Source organism: Phyllobates terribilis, unplaced genomic scaffold, assembly GCF_046119375.1.
Source record: "Phyllobates terribilis strain yellow unplaced genomic scaffold, ASM4611937v1 Scaffold_10__3_contigs__length_209671492, whole genome shotgun sequence".
In the NCBI taxonomy this organism is placed as follows: Eukaryota; Metazoa; Chordata; class Amphibia; order Anura; family Dendrobatidae; genus Phyllobates; species Phyllobates terribilis.
This window is the reverse complement of record NW_027362770.1, coordinates 12603608-12629742: the sequence shown is the minus strand read 5'-3', so window position 1 is coordinate 12629742 and position 26135 is coordinate 12603608. Positions and strand designations below refer to the sequence as shown.

Genomic DNA, 26135 nt, shown 5'->3' with positions numbered 1-26135 from the left:
ACCAAGCGCTTCCTGCCTATAGTAATGACGGCAGGAAGCCAGGAGACGCTAAGCCACGCCCCCGCTAGGCCATGCCCCCCGCCAAAGCCCGCGCTTATGCAAACAACAAAAATGAGGGCAGAAAACTTCCTACCTCTATGAAGGCAGGAAGCAAGTCAATAAAAGCAAGAAAACGCGCGCCAATACAGGGAGCTTCCTGCCTCAATGAAGGCAGGAAGCAAAAACGAAAAAGCATGCGCAAATAAAAAACAAAAATAAAAATTACTGGCCTCCGTCTCTGCTCACCAGTCAAGGCAGCGTCTGAAATAGACAAGAAACACACAGGCAGAAAACTTGCCGTAGCCGTCAAAGATACTCTTTAGACCAAAGAGCACTTACCCAGCTGAACGCCACAGGGATCCTCAGGGATGTGTGGCGCCATGGCCCTTTGCTCCCCCCTATGGCGGAGCACGCAGGGACCCTCTCAGATGTGTGGTGTGCGCCTCCGCCAGGGAGCGCCCTGTATCCCCCGGGGCCGGCAGGCATAAGTGGGAACCTCCTCAAGGGGTACACAGAGCTGCCAGGGGAGGGTCAGGGGTCTCAGCAGCGCAGAGACCCCCAGAGACCTCTAGACCACGGGGGGTCCAGGACTCGCTGGATATAAAATAACAACTCTTCTGAGGAGCTGCCGAAGCAGCGACTATCCTCTGAGACCTCAGATAAAAAGACTGATGAACATGGGAGTAGGAGGAGCCTATATACTGGAGGGGCCGGTCGTCTTTTTCCAATCTGAGGTGACTATCCTATGGGGCTCCGCCTACCCCACGAAGTAGAGAATCTGTGTCTCCCTTCCTTCCCTTCTGCTGCTGAAATATAGGCCCCATCATTATTGGACGTATGGAACTTTAGTTATTCCATATTTCGTGTCGGCTCCGGCCAGGCTACAGACCTCTGTTAAATTCCCTTTGAAGCTCTGGGAATACAACCTTCTTAGCAGGGGCGTACATAGAAATCATGGGGCCCCATAGCAGAAGCTCTAATTGCCCCCCCACCCCCCAAAAAAATTAACAAATATTTGTCTGTGTCACAGAAGAGCAGATCTCACAACTTTCCAACCTTTACATAGTAATTTTCCTCCAGCTGCAGTCCTAGATTCTTCTTTCATTGCCCCGAAAAGTATGATGCCAATAAAAGTGACCTGAAAACACAGTATGATACCCCTATGGTGCATGCCTCCACATTAGCCTCCACATGCACAGTATAATGACCCTATTGTACCCCACTTCAACTCCCAAGGCAGAGTATGGTGACCCGAACACAGTATGATCCCCCAAGTGTGACTCCTACACAGTCCTCCAAACAGTATGATGGCCCCCACACAAACCTTCACACTATATAATGGCCCCCCACTTAGCCCTCAAAATATTATTATGACTCCACATAGCCTTCCATATAGTATAATACGCAACCCATAATCCTCCATATAGTATAATGCGCCTCCCATAATCCTCCATATAGTATAATGCGCCCCCCATAATCCTCCATGTAGTTTAATGAACTTCCCATGGTCCTCCATAGAATATAATGCACTCCCCATAGTCCTCCATACAGTATATTACACATCCCATAGGGTAAAATGCAGCCTCCATATAGTATAATGCACAGTCCTGCAGTATTATGGGCATCACGTACTCACTGATTTAAAAATACTGTATATTTTAAATAAGCCGACCCAAGTATAAGCAGAGGCCCCTAATTTTACCACAAAAATCTGGGAAAACGTATTGTCTCGAGTATAAGCCTAGGGTGGGAAATGCAGCAGCTACTGGTAAATTTCCCCATCCTGGTATGTATGGCACCCCTCATCCCCAATCCTGGTATGCATGGCCCTCTCATCCCCCAATCCTGGTATACATGGCCCCCTAATCCCCCCAATCCTGGTATGAATGGACCCCTCATCCTCCCAATCCTGGTAGGCATGGCCCCTCATCCCCCTAATCCTGTTAAGCATGGCCCCCTCATCTCCCCAATCCTGGCATGCATGACCCCCTAATCTCCCCAATCCTGGCATGCATGGTCCCCTGATCTCCCCAATCCTGGCATGCATGGCCTCCTCATCTCCCCAATCCTGGTATGCGTGGCCCCCTCATCTCCCCAACCCTGGTATGTGTGGCCCCCTCATCCCCCAATCCTGGTATGTGCGGCCCCCCTCATCCCCACAATCCTGGAATGTGTGGCCACCTTCATCCCTCCAATCCTGGTATGTGTGGGCCCCCTCATTCCCCAATCCTGGTATGAGTGGCCCCCTCATCCCCCAATACTGGTATGCGTGGCCTACCATATCCCCCAATCCTGGTATGCATGGCCCCTCTCATTCCCCAATCCTGGTAAATTTCCCCATCCTGGTATGCATGGCACCCCTCATTCCCCCAATCCATGTATGCATGGCCCCCTCATCTCCCCAATAAGTGTATGCGTGGCCCACCTCATCCCCCAATCCTGGTATGTGTGGCCCCCCTCATTCCCCAATCTTGGTATGCGTGGGCCCCTTCATCCCCCAATCCTGCTATGTGTGGCCCCCCTCATCCCCCAATCCTGATATGTGTGGCCCCCCTCATCCCCCAATCCTGATATGTGTGGCCCCCCTCATCCCCCAATCCTGATATGTGTGGCCCCCCTCATCCCCCAATCCTGATATGTGTGGCCCCCCTCATCCTCCAATCCTGATATGTGTGGCCCCCCTCATCCCCCAATCCTGGTATGCGTGGCCCCCCTCATCCCAATCCTGGTATGCATGCCCTCCTCATCCCCCAGTCCTGGTATGCGTGATCCACCAATCCTGATATGCGTGGCCCCCCTTCATCACCTAATCCTGGAATGTGTGTCCCAATCACTGCACGAATAAAAAAAAAAAAAAAAAAAACTTATACTCACCTTCCTTCCTCACCTCTGCTCCAGTGCTACGTCCTGTCTGCCAGCAGCTCATGTCGGCATCTGAGCAGCGCGCGCTCTCAGACGCCGAGGTGAGCTGCTGCTGGCACATTCATTCACTCTTCTCCACGCCGGGACTATGGGAGTGGAGAAGCGTGAATATGTATGCTGTTTAATAGCGGGCACTGACAGCAGGAGACGTGGCTCAGCGCTCCTCCGTGCCTGCTACTAAAAAGAGGGGAGCTCCATGGGAGTGGAGAAGAGAGAATATTCATGTCCCTTTAGCAGCAGGCACACGCGGTAGCTGCAGCAGCTCCTCTGCTGCCGCAACCTCCCCCCCCCCCCAATACTCACCTATCCTCCTCGTTCCCCCGCTGCTTTGGGGCCCTCCCGGCTCATGGGCCCCATAGAAGCGGTATGGCTTGCCGCCATTGACGGTATGCCACTGCTTCTCAGCTAGCTGTAAGTGTATCACAAGCCTGTGTTAATTGGGTTTGGTAGCACCTTCTGGGCTGCTTAAAAGGCATTTCTCATGTGTGTGTTAATTTGCATAGACTCCATTGGCCAAGTGTCAGCCCTTCTCTTTTGACAATTATTATAGGGGAGGAGGGAAGAGGGGTCTGGGGGAGAGACTTTCTTATAGCTTTTTAATATTTTTCTGACAACTACTCTTTAGTTATATCATGTGACTCACATTACAAATACTCCCCCATCACTTATGTGTCATTATGCCTACATCCACTGCTAGTCCAGCATTGTAGACATTATAATGGTATGATCAATATGTATAACTACTTATATAGCTACTACTCAGCATACGGTCACTATTCTTTCATCTCTACTATTTCTGGGCTAATTACAGCAGACAACTGTGGCAATAATTATCGCCACTACTGCTTCTAAATTACTGATCCTCCGACCACTTCACTACTACAACTGTGTCTTTGCCAGCCCTACATCACTGTTTAATTAAGCTCATGTCTCTATAACCAATATTTTTGTGCCCCTGCCAGGGGCGTACATAGGAATCATAGGACACCATAGCAGAAGTTCTAATTGGACCCCACCCCCCCAAAAAAAAAAAATGTAAATGATTGTCGGGGTCACAGAAGAGCAGATCTCACAACCTTTCAGCCTTTACATAGTAATTTTCCTCCTGCTGACGTCCTAGGTCCCTCTTAAATTGCCCCATAAAGTGTGATGCCAATAAAAGTGCCCCCCAAACACAGTATGATGCCCCCATGGTGAATTCTTCCACATGCACAGTATAATGACCCTACTGTACCCCACCTCAACTCCCAGGGCAAAGTATGCTGACCCCAACACAGTATAATCCCCCAACTGTGAGCCCTAGAGCAAGAGAGGATGGTAGGTAATAAGGGACGGTGTTATACATAATAAAAGATGAGACTATATAACTAAGGATGGCGCTTTACATAATAAGTGAGTACACTATATACTAAGGGAGTATGCTATACATAATGAGTACACTATGTACTAAGGGAGTATGCTATACATAATAAGTGAGTACACTATATACTAAGGGACTGTGCTATACATAACAAGTGAGTACACTATATACTAAGGGAGTATGCTATACATAATAAGGCTACATTCCTTTATCTGTGTGCAGTGTTGGTGTGCTGCCCTGTTTTAAAGATGCATTCAGAATGTCCTATTCTAATCCTCAAAATCGGATCAGAACAGGACATTCTCTGACCCTCACAGATCTCATTCTTAGATCCGTGATTTTCATGGATGTGTGAATGGATCTATAAAACTCTACGAGTCCGTGGACCATATGATAAAAAAATCTGGCAGCACACGGACATTTCACACAAATGTGAGAATGCAGCCTAAGGGATTTTACATGTAACATTATCACTCCAAGTCACAAAGCGCAGATACAGAATAATATTTACATCCAGGCACTTACCGCTGACATCTCATCTGATCAGAGTCGGTTTCTGCTGTTTGTTCTCCATCTGGTCAGACCTTCATGTCCACATCTCCCAGCCACGACTTGTCTTGTCATGATCCTAGAAAATAACAAGGTCACATATATTGTATATATAAATGTGTCTCCCCCACACTGCGCCCCTGACTACAGATATGTACCCCCCCATCAATATACTATTAGCCACTTAGTAATCAAAATAAAATGATAAACAGCACTGTGCCCCCATTAACTATAATCTCCACCTGCCAATAATATAAATTATTCAGTCTCTGTGACTCTCCCCAATTAACTGTAAGGCTATGTGCACACGGAAAATATACAAGCACCCCCATCATTGTTCTCTCCCAGCACCCCCATCATTGCTCTCCCCACCCCCACCATCCCAGTTATTGCTCTCCCCAGCTCCATCACTGCTCTCCCCAGCCCCTTCAGCCCCATTATTACTCTCCTCAGTCCCACCATCCCCATCATTGGTCTCCCCAGCCCCACCATCCCCATCATTGGTCTCCCCAGCCCCACCATCCCCATCATTGCTCTCCCCAGCCCCATGATTGGTCTCCCCAGCCCCATCATTGGTCTCCCCAGCCCCATCATTGCTCTCCCCCACCTCCCCTCCCCAGTGTTTCAGTAAAAATAGAACAAAATAAACTTACCTCTCTGCCCCCACAGGCCGCAGCATCCTTGTTGTGTGTAACGTCCTCCCTCACACAGGCCCACGCAGCATGATGACATCATCAAGCAGCACATGCCTGTGTGAGGGATGAAGCGGTGGGCAGGAAGCAGAGGACGGATCTCTGTAGCTCCGCTGCCATTCTCTCCTGTCAGCAGCTGACCTGCAGGGATCAGTCCCTGCACACCGTGAGAAGGGAGAAGCTGCACCGGCGGGCCCCCCGGCGCAGCTGCGCCAGCGGCGGTATGTTCACCCCTGGATTGCTATGGGGCCCCCCTGGCTCACGGGCCCCAGAGCAGTCGCATGGCCTGCCGCCATTGGCGGTATGCCACTGGCCCCTACTATTGTGATTATTAGAGTGCTGGATTCAAGTTAACCCTTTAAGGACAAGGCCTAATTTGGCTTTAACTCCTTGCCAATCAGCAAAATTTCCATGTCTGCGCTTTCATTTTTTTATTCATTTCATCAGCCACAACTTTTTTTTTCATTTAACGACCACATAGCTGTATGAGAGCTTTTTTTGCGGAACGATTTTTATTTTTGAAAAAATCCAAGTGCAGTGAAACTACTTAACAGAACCCTCAATTCTGCAATTGTCTTATGGATTTTGTTTTCACAGCATTCATTGTGCAGTAAAAATGACCTGGCAATAAGATTCTCCAAAGTCAGTACGATTATGGTAAACAAAATTTGTATAGTCTTTTTTACTTTGATGAAAAAAAAAAGAGAAAAACAAAAAAAAAATGTTGTCATAAGATTTTCTTTCTTATGTAAATTGAGTTCGAGATCTTGTTTTTTGCATGGCGAGAAGATATCATTTTGGAGGCTATAGAACATTGACAGTTTTGTAAAACTGAAATTCTGGTCGTTCATTTTTATTTATTTTTATGATGTTTACTGGTGATCAGGTTAATTATTTTATATTTTGATTGATTGGACATTTAGGCTATGTACCCACGATGCAGAAATGAAGCAGAAAATTTCTGCAGCATTTCTGCATCTCCCTGGCAGAAAAAACGCATGAAGATTGTGCATGCGTTTTTCCTGCAGAATACATGCAGATTCACATGCGGATTCACATGCGTTTCCGCATGCAGATTGACAAGTGCTTTCCAGGCGATAGCATCACTTGGAAAGTGCTTGACAACTAGGTCACACTGTATAAATCCATGCAAACGGCATGGATTTATACAGTGTGAACCGTAAAAATTAAAACAAATAAAGCTATACTCACCCCCGATGCCCCGGCGTGGCTGCAGCGTTCGTTCCTGTCTGGTTCCTGGCTGCCGGCATATCGCGAGACAGAGCGGTGAAGGGCCTGCGGTCACATGACTGTGACGTCACCGCAGGTCCTTCAGCGATGCCGGCATTCAGAGAGAAGCCTTCGGAAAGGTGAGTATAAACTTTATTTGTTATTTTATTCTTTTTTTACAGGTACAATGGTACCCAGGTCTGGATGAGAGTCTTCTCTCCTCCAGAACTGGGTACCATCCGCACATAGAGACGCATAGAAGCCGCTTGTACAAATGTACAGACACGGATTCTATGCGTCTCAATGCAAGTCAATGGCGGGAGTTCCGCTGCGCTTCCGCAAAATTAAATGACATGCTGCGGACTTTTATACGCAGCATAAACGCTGTGGAAAAATCCGCAGCATGTGCATAGAACATGCGGAATCCCCTTGGGGACCATGGGGTGCGGATTACCTAGCATTTTACAAGCGTTTATGCTGCGGAAATTCCGCAGCATAAACGCTTGAAAAACGCTACGTGGGCGCACAGCCTTATAGATGCAGCAATACCACAAATATATTTTTATTTCTTTATTTTTAATGGGGGGAAAGGGGAGTAATTCACATTTTTATATTTTTTCTAAAACATTTTTTATATATTTTTTCTTTATGTTTTTGTCACCTGAGAGGACTTGAACTTTAAACATGTGATACTTTGATCGCATTAATAATGCCCTGGACTACTTATGTAGAGCAAAGCATTATCAAGCCTGTCAGAGTAATACTGACTGGCATTCTAAGGCTGTGTGCACACGATGAGTTTTTAATGCGTTTCCGCAGCGTTTTTGCAGCTGCGGAAACGCATTAAAAACGCATGGTAGAAGGGCAGCAATGTTCCCCAATGATAATCCGCATGTGCTGTGCCCATGCTGCGGATTTTTCCACAGCGTTTATGCTGCGCTCAAAAATCCGCAGCATGTCCATTAATTTTGCGGAAACGCGGCGTTTTCGCCGCCATTGACTTGCATAAGACCGCATGGATTACGCATCACTGTATATGTAGATGCATAATCCACGCGTTCTAATGTGCGGATGGTACCCGTGGTGTGGAGGAGAGGAGAGTCTCATCCACACCCAGGTACCATTAAAAAATCTGTAAAAAAAAGAATAAAATAAAAAATAAATGTATATTAACCTTCTGGCGGCCCGCGCACCGCTCTTGCTTGGTTCCCAGCACTTTGCAGTGAGTTGAAGGACCTGCGCTGACGTCAGAGTCATGTGATGGGTCACGTGACGCTGACGTTGGCAGGTCTTTCAATTTAATGTTGCCGGCAAGGGAGAACGGACTGAGCGGGACACCGGGGGCCATCGGAGGGTAAGTATACATTATTTTTTATTTTTATCACTCTCTCGGGTCACACTATATAAATCCATGCTGGTTGCATGGATTTATATAGTGTGACCTAGTTGTCACAAGCACTTTCCAAGTGATGCTAATCGCTTGGAAAGCGCTTGTCAATCCGCATGCGTTTTTTTCTGCCAGGGAGATGCAGAAACGCTCAGGAAAAAATCCTGAGCATTTCTGCATCGTGTGCACATAGCCTAATAGACCTTTCCCAGTGGCACGGTCTATTAGGCTTTGGTCTATAGTAGACCTGAAAGCTATTGTTAGGCCTTCATTTCCAATTACAACCAATGGCCCTCCACAATCTTACTATTGTACTTATTTTACTCACTATATCAGTGAGTAAAATAAATAAATAACATGGGGGGCCGACAAAGAGACATGTTGAGTGATCTCCCTTTGTCACACGCCTCACATGCAGAGTTTGCTATTGACAGCAGTATGTAGAGAATTAATTGGATGCAGGAAATACTACAGCGATAAATTTCCTCTGCTATATCACGGCTGGCAGGGAATATTAAACACCATTAGGCAGTGGTTGCCACGTGATCACTATCATGGAGGTAATAATTTCTGCATTTTCACATCCTAATGGTAACTGACACAATGAACTTAAGCTATTTATTTTTTGCTATGAATCAAACCAAATTTCCTTTTGTATAGCAAAAATTGTTTTACACATAATCCTCACTTTATAAAATTTTCAAAAAAACAACAAAAGAGTGATTTTTATTTTAAACTAGTACATAAAACAAAGTTAGATTCATTAACTTTCTAATTTGTTGCAATTATCAGTAATGCTAATCAATAAATACTAAAAGTAAGCACTCTAAAGGCCCCGTCACACTTAGCGACGCTGCAACGATCCCGACAACGATACGACCTGTCAGGGATCGTTGCTGCGTGGCTATGTGGTCGCTGGTGAGCTGTCAAACAGGCAGGCTCACCAACGATCAGGGGAGCAGCGACATCGTGGAAAGAACCTTTCCACGATGTCCTGCTCCTGGTTACCAGCCTGCTGAAGCAGGAGCAGGCTGGTAACCAAGGTAAACATCGGGTTACTAGGGGCACACGCGCCCTAGTAACCCGTTGTTTATCATGTTTACCACTCTGCTACAGTGAGTGGGAGGTTACCGCTCACTTTAGCAGGCTCGTAACCATGATAAACAACGGGTTACTAGGTGCGCGTGTGCCCCTAGTAACCCAATGTTTATCATGGTTACCAGCCTGATCGCTGGTCCCGCTGGTCACACACAGGGATGTGTGCTGACCAGCAGGAGGGCAACGACCAAAAAATGGTCCAGGACACTTTGCAGCGATCAGCGACCTCACAGCAGGGGCCTGATCGCTGCAAAGTGTCACACATAGCGACATCGCTGGTGAGGTCGCTGTTGCGTCACCAAAACCGTGACACAGCAGCGATCTCGCTAGCGATCTCGCTATGTGAGACGGGGGGTTTAGGGTATGTACACACAGAGCTTTTGATGTAGATTATGGAGCAGATCTGTTTCAATATCCACATCAAAAACCACATCAGATAATCCATGATAACTCCTTAATGTGGATTTTGAAGTGAATCTGCTTCAAAATCCATGCTAAAAATGTGTATGTGTGGCAATAAATTGGGAAAAGATACACTATGATGTGTGTGTTTTTGGCTATGTGCCCACGATGCAGAAATGCTCAGGATTTTTTCTTAAGCATTTCTGCATCTCCCTGGCAGAAAAAACGCATTTGGATTGTACATGCGGATTGTACATGCGTTTTCCTGCCAGGGACATGCGGATGTGAAGTGTTCTTCACTTGCATTTCCGCATGCGGGTTGACAAGCGATTTTAGCATCACTTGGAAAGTGCTTGACAACTTGGTCACACTATATAAATCCATGCAAACTGCATGGATTTATATAGTGTGACCGAAAGAATGGTTAAAAATAAAAAAATAAATCTATACTTACCTTGTCTACAGCTTGTCTACTCTCCAGCCCGACAGTCTGTCCCCGTTCATCCGCCAGTCTGTCTATGGGCAAGTCCACCTGCTTACCAGGAAGCACCAGCCAGTTACCTGCCTACTACCTGCCGTGCCTGCTAACCCGCTCACCTGGGAGCGCTCGCCTGTTATCCGTCTGTTACCTGCTAGCCTACCTGGAGGCTCTGCCGTCACTTGCCGTGACCACGTGCCTGCTAGCCTAGAGACTTCAGCCTGCTTGGCCGTCACTTGCTGTGACCACCTGCCTGATATACCTAGAGACTACTACTTGCTCTGTTGTCACGTACCGCGACTACCTGTCAGCTACCAGAGACTTCTGCCTGCTTGCTGTGCCCCTCCGTCATACCGGTCAGTTCCAGCCATCTGACCCGTGGGAGCCACCTGCTCTCTTACAAGGTCGTCCCCAGAGTAGCACCTGGTCCCTCTGCCCGGATCCTCCCTGGTCACGGAGTCGTTAGCCGCCGTCCGACCAGGGTTGATATTTAGTTACGCCCCTCTGGGTCCCTCCTTGCACCGCGGCACAGAGGTTTCACCACCCGGAGCCGTAACAACAGCACATGCGGATTATCATTGGGGAACATGGCAGGCCTTCTACCATGCGTTTTTTAAGCGTTTCTGCAGCGTTTTTGCCGCTGCAGAAACTCTTAAAAAAAGCATCGTGGGCACACAGCCTTTGGCAGCTTTCTACAACACATATAATTTCACTTTCAAAAATGTCACAGCACTTCTTACTGGCAAGAGGGCTCACTAGCCTTGCTGCTCAAATATAGACAAGCCATATTTCATCCCACCTTCCCATAATGGCACTGAATGCAGGAATTAATGGGTGCCAGTGCAATTGCATGCACCAGGTCTGCTCTATCAGAAAATTAAATGGTGTATAAAAATGACAAATGACTATTATTAATTCAAGTTTTTCTGTAAAATACACACTTAACATCTAGTCACTGGACATGTGAAAAGCTTCTGATGGCGGGGGGCCCAACTGCTGCGAACTCCATTGTCACAAAAATGGGGATTCCTGAATAAAGTGACAGTCAAGATTACCTCTCTATTTAAAGACCATGGTACTGATGGAGATAGTTTAGTACTGGCAATTTCTTTACTTTTCGTTTCATATTTAATACGCAATTAGTAATAATAGGAAAATTATGGATTCATCATTTGTAGGTAATGATACTCCAAAAGTGATCTATAGTGGATTAAAAGTGACCCGTTTTTGTAAAAAAATAAATGTTTTCTTTTCTCAAATCCTCCATATGGTTCCAGAGATAATGACTTTTTTTTACGCTTTTTATGGTCTTTACTAGAGATGAGCGAACATTTCAGTGTTCGGTTCGGGAAAGCTCAGCGAACAAATAGACATTCGCCGAATTTATTCGTCAAACATTCCAGAACCCCATAGAAGTCAATGGGGGGGACAGCAAAATGCATATATAACACCTATAAAGGGGCCCAAAAGCTGTCAAAACACATCAAATTAGGTGTAGACACAAGGGAAATGCCATCAATTGACCCAGAGTACAAGTACTATAATTATTATTACTATGACAGCCACATTTATTCCGTGGCGCTTTACATGTCAAAAGGGGTCACTGACTGGTACATGAGGAGAGAGTACCCTGCCTGCGAGGGCGCACAAACAATCTAAGGGATGGGGGAGGATACAGTAAGTCAGAGTACAGCTAGTCGTGCAGGGGTATGCTGGAGCGAGGGTTACCGCAGATTGTAAGCTTGACACAAGAAGTGGGTCTTCAGCTTCCTTTTCAAAGTTTCCACAGTAGGCGACAGTCTGATGTGTTGGTATACACATGATATATGAGTTACACCGTAGCGGAGATGCACCGGACAAATCTTGTATGTAATCGTGGCAAGAAGAGATAAGAGGGAAGTAGAGAAGGCGATCTTGGAAGGATGGGAGGTTGCGTGCAGGTAACTAGTACAGGGAGACTTGGTCACACATGTATGGAGGAAACAGGTTTTCAAAGGCTTGGTATGCCTAAGTTAGGCTTTTCAACAGGAGTGTCTGGGCAACAGGGAGCCGGCACAGGGATTGACAGAGGGGAGAAGCCTGGGAATAGCGGGGTGACTGGTGGATTAATCGGCCACCACACTTTAGGATAAATTGGAGGGGTGCAAGAGTGGTAGAAGGAAGACCATAGAGCAGGAGCTTGTAGTAAAAGAGGCGGGAGATGATGAGGGCATGCACTGATGTTTTTCTAGATGCATGGTTGAGGAATGTGTGGATCCCCGAGATACTTTGGAGTTGGAGTCAGCAGCAAGTGGAAAGGGCTTGGATCTGACATTTGAAGGACAGATCAGTCATGCTTGCGGGACCGGGGAGAGTGGGCAGCCATTCACTTTGATGGATAGGTCAGTTGGGGGGGGGGGGGGTGAATGAGATGGTGGAAAGACGATGCATTACGTTTTATCCATGTTAAGTTTAACAAATCTGGCAGAGAAGAAAGATGAAATGCAGGACACACATTGTGGAATTCTGGTTAGTAAGGATGTGATATCAGGTCCAGAGAGGTAGATCTGTGTGTTATCAGTGTAGAGGTGATACTGAAAGGCGTGAGACCATGAGCTGTCCCAGGCCGAAGGTGTAGATGGAGAAGAGCCTGTGTCCCAGAACATTACCCGTGCCCTCCCAAGTGCACTTACTGGGAAGGACCACCTAACCACAAACACGTGGACAAGTGAATGTGGCCAGGGACGGTACGGAGCCAGTCCACTGTGAAAAATCAGCCACAAAGTGTTGGGGAACCTTCCCACAGACTTCTTAGCCAGGGATGCTTCTCGGCAGGGTTGGACAGGCCCACCAGAGAAACGGAAAATCCCCCGGTGGGCCCTGGCTTCTCCATCAGGAGAGTTCATAGCGCAAACCTTCCAGGTTGTGATGATGATGAGGCCATCCATCGCCTTAGTTTTCTGTTGCTTGGAATGCAAGCGCAAGAATGCAAAGTGGCATCAATTTCACTACAGTAAAAATAGTATAATTAGGACCGACACCTCTTCCACTACAGCCAACCCAGTAGATGGAGACACAATCAGGACTGTTCACATTTAAGAAAATGAGGGCTTTAGACCTTTCTGTGGCCTACAGATTGGAGTTGGTGGTGTTCAACCTTTTAGCTTTGTCATGTGTAGGAGTAAACAATCTTTTACGTGACCGCAAATGCGGGACCGAGCGCTGGCTGCAGTGCTGAGAGAGGGAGGAGTACGGTGAAACGGTTAAACTGCTAGAACGTGAGTGAGGTGCAGGAGGAGATTTTTCGGTGGATTGAGAAACGTGGTGTGCTCAGTGACACAAACACAGCAGGCATGTCCGCTTCTGTTACAGCTGACGGACTCTCACTCAGCCTGACTGGAGCGAGTATACAACCGTAGCTTCTGCGGTCGGAGATCTGCGTCACAATACTTGGTGCGGTAACAGAGGAGGAAGTAGCAGATACATTTGATGAGGCGGCTGATGGTTGTTTATTGAAAACCAATTTTGAGTTTATCATGTTTGTGCACCCCTTTGTGAAGAACAATATCTGCACCAAATAATTAATTTCACTATAGTATAACTATACAAATAGATGGAGACCAAAACCTCTTCCACTACGACCAACCCAGGAGATGTAGACCTAACCAGGAATTTTCACATTTCCCTAAATTAGGGCCTAATACCACCGAAGTGGCATCAAATTCACTAGAGTATACCTATTGCAAAGGAGACCAAAACCTCTTCCACTACAGCCAACCCAATAGATAGAGACCGAATTTGGATTCTCCACATTTCCAAAAATTAGTGGCAGACATTAGCAATGTGTAATCAATTTCACTACAGTAGAAATAGTGTAAATAAGACCCACACCTCTTCCAGTACAGCCAACACAGGAGATGGAGACCTAACCAGGAGTGTTCACATTTCCCTAAATGAGGGCCTAACACCACCAAAGTGGCAGCAACTTCATCAGACTACAAGTAGTTTAAAGGAGACCCAAACCTTTCCCACTACAGCCAACTCAATGGATGGAGACCCAATAAGGATTAGTTCTGATGATTTCCTTCTGTAAAAAATCTATTGTGAGTAATATAATGTCCATTGAACATTATTAAGGATTCCTTCAAATTTGGTGCAAAAATCAGGATTATCGTGAAACAGGGTCAGACATAAGGAAACTCATAAGCCGCGTGGAATACGTTGGATTTTATGATATTCGGCCAAAGTTATACAGTGTAAGTCAAGGGCCGCATGTCTCTTGAGTTCCTTTTCTAAATGCCTTGTACGTACCTCCTCAATAGGAGTATGGAGGAAAGTACCAGGAGTGGTGACTCTTGCAATGATGCCTCTAGCTTCCTCCTGGTTAAATGCAAAAGTGGAAAAAGACATGTGTGCCACAGGAGCGGGATCCCAAGAAAATCAATATAAAGTCTAATGAGGGGTCGCTCACTGTTATTTGAACCTCTGAAATAACCAGTCTCATTTCTGATTTTATCACCACACACCAGCATATAGGCACTATCGACTCAAAACTCGCTGAATTCCTGGTTAAAGCTTATCCAACTACACCAGTATTCTATACGCTTCCCAAAATACACAAAAACTTACAAACCCCACCAGGCAGACCGATTGTTGCCTCAACTGAGTCCATTTTTTCTCCCCTGGCTATAGTACTTGAGAAGATTTTGACTCCCCACATTTCAAAGATTACTTCATATTTGAAAGATACGTCTCATTTCCTAACTACTATTAGAGAACTAGGTCCCATCCCTCCCAACAGTATATTAGTCACTATGGACGTTAATAGTTTATACACTAGTATAGACCATGAAGGGGGTATCCGAGTAACTTCTCATTTCCTCCACACCCACACAGATCTTACATCACAACAGATCTGTTTCTGTATTGATTTGCTTACTCTCATCTTAACCAGAAATTTCTTCCATTTCGAAGATCAATTTTACCTACAAGAAAGAGGGACCGCCATGGGTTCGAATGTTGCTCCCCCATATGCAAATATTTTCATGGCAGGTTTTGAGAACAGTTTTGTATATACCTATTCCTCCTACCAAAAAAACATATTGTATTGGAAAAGGTTTATAGACGATATTTTCCTGATCTGGACAGGTACGGACAACGAACTCACAACGTTTTTTGACTAACTTAATACAAGGGTACCCAACCTTACTTTTACCAAACATTGTGACCAACACTCTATCCATTTTTTGGACACAATAATTATAGTGTCCAATACGGGAACACTTGGAAGTGACCTATACATAAAACCAACTGACAAGAAAAGCCTTCTTATGTATACCAGTTGCCATCCACGACATGTAAAGAAATCTCTCCCTAAATCGCAACATTGTAGGGTCAAACGGATTGTGTCCGATAGTACAGCAAGGAATATTAGACATATGGAGATGGACGAGAAGTTCCGTCTAAGAGGTTACCCTAATGAGACTCTGAAGAAACAAAGTAGCTGGACCCAGGTGACTAACAAAATCCCACGCTTGGCGTTTTTTAACACGTATCACCCTTTTAGTGGGTTTATTTATAAAAGTATCCAACGCCATTGGCCCCTGTTGACACGATCCTATTCTACAGTACCAGAATTCTTAGCTACACTCTTACGTTGTCATAAAAGGACACGAAATGTTCGGGACTATTTAGTCAAGGCGGATGTGGGCTCAACACGTGTTGGACCAATCCAGCACACCTTAGCTACCCCTCGCAGAGGTACCTTTCCCTGTTTGGGATGTTTACAATGTTCCAATATCACAAAGGCGATTCCTTCACAGATCCCCAATCTGGTAAAAGATATCCCATCAAAGGGTATTTCACATGTGATTTTAGTTATGTTATATACTCAATTAGGTGCCCGTGCAGTCTCGGGTATATCGGGGAAACTACCCAACATATCCGGGACCGCATCTCACAAGATAAATCTACAATTAGGTGCAATCGGACTATTTTACCTATTCCGGCCCATTTTTCAGCCATGTCCCACTCAGTGTCTCAGTTAAGATTTTAGGTGATCGACCATGTTCCACTCAACAGAAGAGGGGGCAATCGGATATTGAGACTTAAAGAACGTGAATCCTATTGGATTCATACATTACAAACCCTGACACCAAAGGGTCTGAATAGGGAGTATGAATTACAATATTGATTAATGATTAAAGATTTGGATTTAGCATATTTTGGCACGTAATGTACGAATGGCATAAATTGTATTGTACACTACAGTCTTGACATATTTAGTACTCGCTAAACCATTAGGTCTGTTTCTATCTCGTGTATTCCATAGCTTGGGGACAATCTGATATACCCTCTTTGAAATAGTATTGCTATTTTCTATATATTATAATAGTTGATTCTGTTGTATTCTGATCACTTTCCTTTTTGTCTTTCATAGGTCACCAATTAGTACCTGTGAGTGTAATACTTTTGGGGCCACAGGTTTTCCCTTCCCTCTCCTTTTCTTGGGATTCTGTTTCCCATCACTTATCAAGTGACACATCTTAATACCCTCTTTCATCCTTGCGCCTCGGAGATACACTGGATGCACCTCTGAGCAGGATCGGAAATTACAAGCGTTCCACTGATGCGGCACAGTTCCGTATCGCGAGTGTACAATGCGCATGTCCGGAAATCTCAAGCGTTCCACATATGCGTTTCACCGGGGCCATAACGCGCATGTCCGGAAGTCCTAGGCACTTCAACATGCGCTCCAGCCCCTAACAGGAAGTGCACCACAAGCACGTCCGGATGCTTCATGCGGTTCAAACCGCGGTGTTCATGCGTTCTGTCTCTATTGAGCATGACCGGCAATGCCGAAAAAGTGCGCGTTTCTCAATTTACTCTGGGACACTGGGCATATATAAGCAAGCAGATATGTCCTGTTACTTTGCACATAGCCCCTGTCACTGGCACTTATCCTGAAGGCACTTTCCCTAATGAGCAGGTACGCACATGAGTACCATTTGTTACATATCATTACATGTTTTGCTAGTAGCCTTATGCTAAAGCTATACTATTTTCTACATGGCATTCCTTCTTTCTTTGTATAGCGTCTCATTGATCTATCCAGCACCCGATATACATCCATATTGAACCCAAACTACTATTCAGTGAGTCCTAGACCTATTATGATTCCTTCTTATTTTGGAGTAATTGAATTTATATGTCATAATAATGTTGTTATCAATCCCTCCTCTTTTGCATGAACTAATTGAATCTCTGTTTGTGGCCATGAATATCTTTACTATTTTGCTGAATATGTAATGTTGTACAGTTTTTGTCTTTAGACAGCCCCTTATTTTCTTATGTCTAAATTTTGACAATATATTTGAATTTGATACTCTTATTGTTTTTCTTTTCGTTTAGAGAAACCTTGATAAAGATCGATATAGGTCGAAACGTTGGTTTATGATTATAAAGTTTTTTGGTACATGAATACAAATGAATTTTTTTGCCTTGGAGGGGCTTTTTGTATAAATATACAAATAAACTATTCTCTTGTATCCTAACTGGAGTGCTGAAGTTTTCTCTATATATATCATAAAAGATATGATACGAACAATTTCAAACTGAGATATCACCTGCTGTATAATGTTAGGAACAGAAAAAAGTATTTTTTTTAGTGTGGATGAGGCCTGTATAACATAGGAGATATTCTCCAAACTATTTCAAACTGAGATGTCCCTGCTGTATAACGTTACTCAGAGTAAAAAATGTTTTCTTTGTTACTCTGTATAAGCTCTGCGTACAGCTGAATTTGACCGCCACTGATGTAGTAGCTGGCTTATAGCACAGTGTATCACGTTTGACACACAAAAAAATATATTTTGAACTGGGCCTAGTAAGAGAAAAAATGTATTTTTTTACTCTGAAACCAGCTGAAGTTCAACACCACTAAAATAGTATATGGCTTTTAGCAGACTGGATCACCTTTGCCACACTAAAAAAACTTTTGTGGACTCTTCCTGCCAACCAAAAAAATAGACTTATTTTACTGTGCGTACAGCTGCATTTCACCAACCAAAAAAGGAAAAACTGGGCTAACACAACACTATCACATTAGCAACAGAAAAAAAAAAGTTTTTTGTGGTCTGCACTCAGAAGCTCTGGAGACTCTGCATAGAGCAGAATTTCAACCCCACAAAATGAAAAGGTGGGCTGCTGTGCTTACTTGCTTGATCACATTAGCAGGTGCAAGAATAGATTGAAGGTACACTGAGACATGGAGCTGTATACCAACGGTGCACAGCACTATTGTATGGCATTAGCCCTCTGTTTCTGTCAGAATCTCAGTACTTGCACAAGAACACCAAAAATGTGTGGTGTCAGCGGTTGCAGAGGTACACAGGCCAGGAATTATCTACACTATCTGACTACCACACAAGCGCCCATATATCTAGCTAATCTCTCGTATTACACAGGAGATCACTGAGCTGCGTCTTTCTCCAGTAGTGACATGGATATAATGGCGCTGAGGGAACATGGCCGCTTTTTATATTGAGAGGACATGTGATTTATGCAGCCAATTGCCGAAGCCCTTATGTCTGGACAGTGTAGATGCTTCCTGCGCTATGATTTGCTGGCCGTGCTTTCCTCAGTTAAAGTTACCGCCCACAGGAAAAAAACAGTGCGCCGCTGATCTGACCTGTTCTAAGCTCTCCACAGCCCCCACACTCACCTGGCACATGTCACCACTCATCATACACTTGCACTATGCTAACAAAACTGTTCAAAACGCCGTGGTTGCCCAGTATTCGCAGTCCCGTTCGTCAAACAATTTTCGATTTTAAGAAATTTTGTTCGCCTTTCCGATTACGAATCCGAATGTGCCATATTCGTGACGAATTTGAAACATTAGAACATACGTCGAGCAAATTCGCTCATCACTAGTCTTTACCACAAGGTAAATTAAGCGGGCAGCAGAGACACGTTTCCAGGGAATCATGTGAGCAACATGCGTTTGGTAAAGACCTTACAAACAGCACTAAATAAAAAGCATAAGATCTTTAGAAACATAGGGGGGAATTTACTTAGGGGAGCAGTGGGAATAATATAAGATCAAAAACTGACCTCTGTTCACATGGTGACAGGTTGTCTTTAAAGGGGTTTTCCCACGATCAAAAGTTCATTTTAACCCCTTTACAACCCAAGGTGGTTTGCACGCTAATGACCAGGCCAACTTCTACAATTCTGACCACTGTCACTTTATGAGGTAATTACTCTGGAACGCTTCAACGTATCCCCCTGATTCTGAGATTGTTTTTTTTGTGACATATTGTACTTCATGATAGTGGTAAAATTTCTTCAATATCACTTGCGTTTATTTGTGAAAAAAACGGAAATTTGGCGAAAATTTCGCAATTTGCAAACTTTGAATTTCCATGCCCTAAATCAGAGATCTGTCACACAAAATAGTTAATAAATAACATTTCCCACATGTCTACTTTACATCAGCACAATTGTGGAACCATTTTTTTTGTTAGGGAGCTATAAGGGTTAAAAGTTGACAAGCGATTTCTCATTTTTCCAACACCATTTTTTTAGGGACCACATCATATTTGAAGGCACTTTGAGGGGTCTTTATGACAGAAAATACCCAAAAGTAACACCATTCTAAAAACTTCACCCCTCAAGTTGCTCAAAACCACATTCAAGAACTTTATTAACCCTTCAGGTGCTTCACAGGAATTTTTGGAATGTGGAAGAAAAAAATTAACATTTAACTTTTTTCACAAAAATGTTACTTTAGACCCAATCTTTTTAATTTTCGCAGGGGTAACAGGAAAAAATGGACCCCAAAATTTGTTGTGCAATTTCTACTGGGCACGCAGATACCCCATATGTGGGGGAAAACCACTGTTTGGGTGCACGGCAGGGAAGGAGCGCCATTTGACTTTTTGAATGTAAAATTTGCTTGAATAATTAGCAGATGCCATGTTGCATTTGGGGAAACCCTGATGTGCCTAAACAATAGAAACCCCCCACAAGTGACACTATTTTGGAAACTAGACCCCTCAGGGAACTTATCTAGATGTGTGGTGAGCACCTTGCACCCCCAGGTGCTTCACAGAAGTTTATAATATTGAGCCGTAAAAATAAAATTTTCACATTTTTCCCACAAAAAATGTTTTTCATCCCCTAATTTTGCATTATCATAAGGGTAACAGGATAAATTGCACCATGAAATTTGTTGTGCAATTTCTCCTGAGTTCGCCGATACCCCATATGTGGGGGAAAACCACTGCTTTGGTGTACGGCAGGGTTCGGAAGAGAAAGGAGCGCTATGTTGGCTGGGATATTTTGCAGACACCATGTCACATTTGAAGAGGAGCTGACATGCCGAAACAGCAGAAACCCCGACAAGTGACCCCATTTTGTAAACTACAACTCTCAAGGAATTCATCTATGGAAGTAGTGAGTATTTTTTAATTTCTAAATTTATACCATTGGGCAGTGAAAAAAACATAATTATATTTTTACCACAAAAAAATGTTTTACCCTCAGATTTTACATTTTCACACAGGGCAATGGGTAAAAATGGTGCCAAAATGTGTCACACAATTTCTTCTAAAAGTGGCAATACCCCATATGTGGCTGTATCGTACCGCTCAGCCATATGGCGAGATCTGGGAGGGACGGAGTGCTATTTGACAATTGGAGAACAAATTATTGTAGAATAGGCATTTGGATTTGGGAGCACAAAATTTTCTGAATTTCTTTTGTGGGGCAAGGGCCATTTCACTTTTCCAGAGCCTTTCTGCTACCAGTAACTTGGAATATTTTTAACAGATGACGGACCTGAATGGGGACTAGCTTTTTTTGTGGACTGAGTTGAAGCTTTTATTGGGAACATTTTACGTAACATTTATCCGGCGCTCTAGGCTGAGCACTTACATTGGGGTTTCCATCTAAATTTCCAAGTGATGTAATTCAGATGAAACCCCTCCAGGATCCATTCACTATAATGAGGCAGCAGAGTTACTCTGGACTCCGTCTGGCCTCTGTTTAGCGGTGTCCTTTTTTTCAGAAGTGCACAAAACTGTGGCCAACCGCACTTTTATGCACGCCTAAAACAAATGACACCGTGGGATCACAGGCCAGATGGTTTTCCTCCACATATGGGGTATCAGCATGCTCAGGAGAAATTGCACAACAAATTTCATGGTGCAATTTATCCTATTACCCTTATGATAATGCAAAATTAAGGGATGAAAAACGTTTTTGTGGTAAAAATGTGAAAATTTTATTTTTACGGCTCAATATTATAAACTTCTGTGAAGCAGCTGGGGGTGCAAGGTGCTCACCACACATCTAGATAAGTTCCCTAAGGGGTCTAGTTTCCAAAATTGTGTCACTTGTGGGGAGTTTCCACTGTTTAGGCACATCAGGAGCTCTCCAAACACAACATAGCGTCTGCTAATTATTCAAGCAAATTTTACATTCAAAAAGTGTAATGGTGCTCCTTCCCTTCCGAACCCTGCAGTGCGCCCAAACAGTGGTTTTCCCTCACATATGGGGTATCAGCGCGCTCATGAGAAATTGCACAACAAATTGTGTATTCCATTTTTTCCTGTTACTCTTGTGAAAATAAAAAAATTGGGTCTAAAGTAACATTTTTGTGAAAAAAAGTTAAATGTTAATTTTTTTCTTCCACATTCCAAAAATTCCCGTGAAACACCTGAAGGGTTAATAAACTTCTTGAATGTGGTTTTGAGCACCTTGAGGGGTGCTGTTTTTAGAATGGTGTCACTTTTGGGTATTTTCTGTCATAAAGGCCCCTCAAAGTCACTTCAAATATGATGTGGTCCCTAAAAAAATGGTTTTGTAAGTTTTGTTGGAAAAATGAGAAATCGCTGGTCAATTTTTAACCCTTATAGCTTCCTAACTAGAAAAAAAAATTTTGGTTCCAAAATTGTGCTGATGTAAAGTAGACATGTGGGAAATGTTATTTAGTAACTATTTTGTGTGACATCTCTCTGATTTAAGGGCATGAAAATTCAAAGTTTGAAAATTGCAAATTTCTGATTTTTTCACAAATAAACACAAGTTATATCGAAGAAATTTTACCGCTATCATGAAGTACAATATGTCCCGAAAAAACATTCTCAGAATCAGTGGGATCCGTTGAAGCGTTCCAGAGTAATTACTTCATAAAGTGACGGTGGTCAGAATTGAAAAAATTGGCCTGGTCACGAAGGCAAAAACAGGCTCTGGCGCGAAGTGGTTAAAGCCCAGGGCACAGACACGTATTAATACGTCTTGGGCTTTAAGTTCCACAATTAGATGCAAAGGAATATACAGATATTACTGCATGGGATCACAGCTGATTCTTTCTTTGAAGTAAAACATTGTTTAAAAACCGGCATGGAAATATTTTACCTCACAAAGAATCAGCTGTGATCCCCTACTGAAATGTCTGTATACTCTTTTATGTCCTATCCTGCCCAGGAGAAGTGGTATGATCAGACCGTGTTCTGTACACGGTCAGACATAGCCATTACACAGTACACAGCAGGGGCACATTTATAAGATTATCTCAGCACAGGAACATTTTATTCAAACACATTCAATTGTGGAACTTATTATTATTCCAAGATCTATTGATTAAAATCTACTTTCTTTTGTGGGAAAACCTCTTTAAGTATCAAGTCTATCCAAAATACAAATTGATCATTTTATTTTGTAAATCCAGCCGATTTTAGTCCTGAAACGGCGTATACTAATTTAGTGGCAAATGGCATAACTGAAGGATAATATGGTGTGTAAAAAGTTATTTACCTTGACTTTTTGGCACATTTGAAGATTAATGGATTTTACATCATCCAGTTGCTTCCGTAAGACTACAAGTGTATCCTGCTTTTCATGGATATCCTTTTCAAGAAGTTTCATAGCCATCTCCATTTCAGTCTTCATTCCAAGTTGCAAATCTAGCTCCTTTTCTAAATCCTAACAATATATAACAGTGTCAGTGTTGTAAATTGAGACAATTATGAGTATGCATTACAGATTTAAAGGATTTAAAGAATTTTCTGAGGATAAAAAAAATAAACAAAAACTTGTCTACTATATTTAAAAATGATTTTTTAAAAGGCATTTTCTAGTATTGGGACAGCACCAGCATAATCAATTTAAGACCACAATAACAAAAACAATTCATTCACCTCCCACATCGGTACCTTTCCATACTAGCAGGGATGGGACATTATTGTGTCATGTACCTGCCTCAATCAATCAGTGGCCACTGTTTGACAGCAGCCCTCACCATTTTCTCAGAGGTAACAACCTCCCTGAAGTAATATAGATGAGCTGCAGCTAATTAGAGGCTGCTGATTGGCTTCACAACAATATTAGCCAAGCCTCTGAGGTGCCATAACAACACAACAATGCTTGGCTAATGGCACCCACAATCTATTCAAATGTAATCTGCATTCTAAAAGCCAAGTAGCACTCCTTCACCATCAGATTCCCGTCATGTTCTCAAACAGTAGAGTACAACCTCATATAGTGTACAGCCACATTGAAAGAAATTGCATAAAAAATTGTGGGGTCCAATTTCTCCCATTACTCCTTGTGTAAATTATAAATTTGTTGTAAAACACTATTTTAATGAAAAAAAAATATATTTTTTGTTCTCACATCTAAATGTTATAAAGTTTTGAGAATCACCTGTAGGTTAAAATGAGTAATACATCCCTAGATGAAATCATTGAAGGGTCTACTTTTCAAAATGGGGTCACTTGTGGGGAGTTTCTGCTGTTTTTGCATGTCAGGGGCTCTCCAAATGCGACATGGCATTCACAATCTATTGCAGACAAACAGCGCTCATTCCTTTCCTAGCCCTGCCATGTGCCCAAGCAGAAGATTTTGACAACAAATGCAGTATTGCATTCGGAAGAAATTGCGTAACAAATTATGAGGGTTCATTTTCACCAATTATCCATTGTGAAAATTGCAAATTTGAGGCTAAAATTACGTGAAAAAAATGAAAATTTTCCATATGACTATCACTATACCCCTGGATAAAATGCTTGAGTTATGTAGTTTCCAAAATGGGGTCACTTGTGGGAGGTTTCTACTGTTTAGGCACACCAGTGGCTTTACAAATGCGACATGATGCCCGCAGACCATGACATCAAAGTCTACGTTCCAAACCGTCACTCCTTCCCTTCCGAGCCCTGCCGTGCAACCAAACAGTAGTTTTCCTCCCCATATAGGGTATCCGTGTACTTAGGAGAAATTGAACAACAAATTTTGGGGTCAATTTTCTCCTGTTAGCCTTGTGAAAATAAAAAAAATTGTAGCTAAAAGTATATTTTACTGCTATAGTGAAGTACAATAGGTCATGAAAGAACAGTCTCAGAATCAGATGCCTCTTTGTAACCTCACTGCAGCGTGTAATCTGGACAGGAGAACGCTCACTTCCTCCTGTCTAGTGCGGCCATAGTGTATTAATGGCGGTGCCGACAGACCCGCTGCGCGACCCTGCTCCATCGCCGCTGCTGATGACCCGCACCACAGTGAGCATTCGGACTATAACAGGTACATTCAGACTATAAGATGCATCCCACTTTTTCCTCCCAAATTTGGGGGAAATAAAGTGTGGCTTATAGACTGAAAAAAGCAGTAATCAAATCTGCAGACAGTTCAAAGCTAGGAGGGATAGCTAACACTAGAGAAGACAGACAAAGGATACAGATGGATCTAGTTAAGCTTGAACAATGGGCAGCGACTAATAGAATGGTATTTAACAGGGAAAAATGCAAGATTCTACAGGCAAAAAAACGAATATGACATCTACAAAATGGGAGGAATAGAACTAAGCAATCACACAAATGAAAAAGACTTGGGTATACTAATAGATCACAGGCTGCAAATGATTCAACAGTGTGATGCAGCAGCAAAAAAGGCAAACACAGTTCTAGGATGTATTAAGAGAAGCATACAGTCTAGATCACGTGAAGTAATTGTTCCCCTCTACTCCTCCTTGGTCAGACCTCATCTGGAAAACTGTGAACAGTTCTGGGTACCACATTTTTAAAAAAGACTTTGAAAAACTGGATCAAGTTGAGAGAAAAGCTACTAGGATGGTGAGTGTACTGCAAACGATGTTCTACGAGGAACGGTTAAAGGATCTGGGAATGTTTAGCTTACAAAAAGAAGGTTAAGAGGAGACTTAATAGATGTCTACAAATTTCTGAAGGGCTGTCACAGTATAGAGGGATCATACATATTCTAATTTGCACACGGAAAATGAGAAGCAACGGAATGAAACTAAAAGGGAGGAGTCACAGTTTAGATAATAGAAAAACTTTTTGACAGTGAGGGCTATCAATGAGTGGAACAGGCTGCCACAAAAAGTGGCCAATTTTCCTTCAAAGGAAGTCTTTGAATAGAGGGTGGACTGATCTGTCTGTGATGGTTTAGTGAATCCTGCATTGATAAGGGGGTTGGACACAATGACCCTGGAGGTCTCTTCAAACTCTAAAGCCCCCGTCTCACATAGCAAGATCGCTAGCGAGATCGGTGCTGAGTCACGGTTTTGGTGACGCAACAGCGACCTCACCAGCGATGTCGCTATGTGTGACACTTTCCAACGATCAGGCCCCTGCTGTGAGGTCGCTGATCGCTGCAGAATGTCCTGTACATTTTTTGGTCTTTGCCCTCCCGATGGTCAGCATACATCGCTGTGTGTGACCAGCGGGACCAGCAGCAGAGTGGTAAGCATGATAAACAGCGGGTTACTAAGTGCATGTGTGCCCCTAGTAACCTGCTGTTTATTATGGTTACCAGCCTGCTCCTGCTTCAGCAGGCTCGTAACCAGGAGCAGGACATCGTGGAAAGATTCTTTCCACGATGTCGCTGCTCCCCTGATCGTTGGTGAGCCTGCCTGTTTGACAGCTCACCAGCGACCACATAGCCACGCAGCAACGATCCCTGACAGGTCGTATCGTTGTC

At 43.7% G+C, this 26135-nt stretch overlaps 1 protein-coding gene across 4 annotated transcripts in view; it reads right to left on the bottom strand.

Annotated features, from left to right (window-relative positions):
- LOC141164357 (RUN and FYVE domain-containing protein 1-like) overlaps positions 1-26135 on the bottom strand; it is a 496863-nt gene that overhangs the window by 201887 nt on the left and 268841 nt on the right. For all 4 annotated transcript variants that reach the window (XM_073649492.1, XM_073649493.1, XM_073649491.1 and 1 more), the window contains one exon: positions 22959-23126. In XM_073649492.1, the coding sequence (XP_073505593.1) occupies positions 22959-23126 (168 nt within the window). The remainder of the gene's footprint in view (positions 1-22958; positions 23127-26135) is intronic.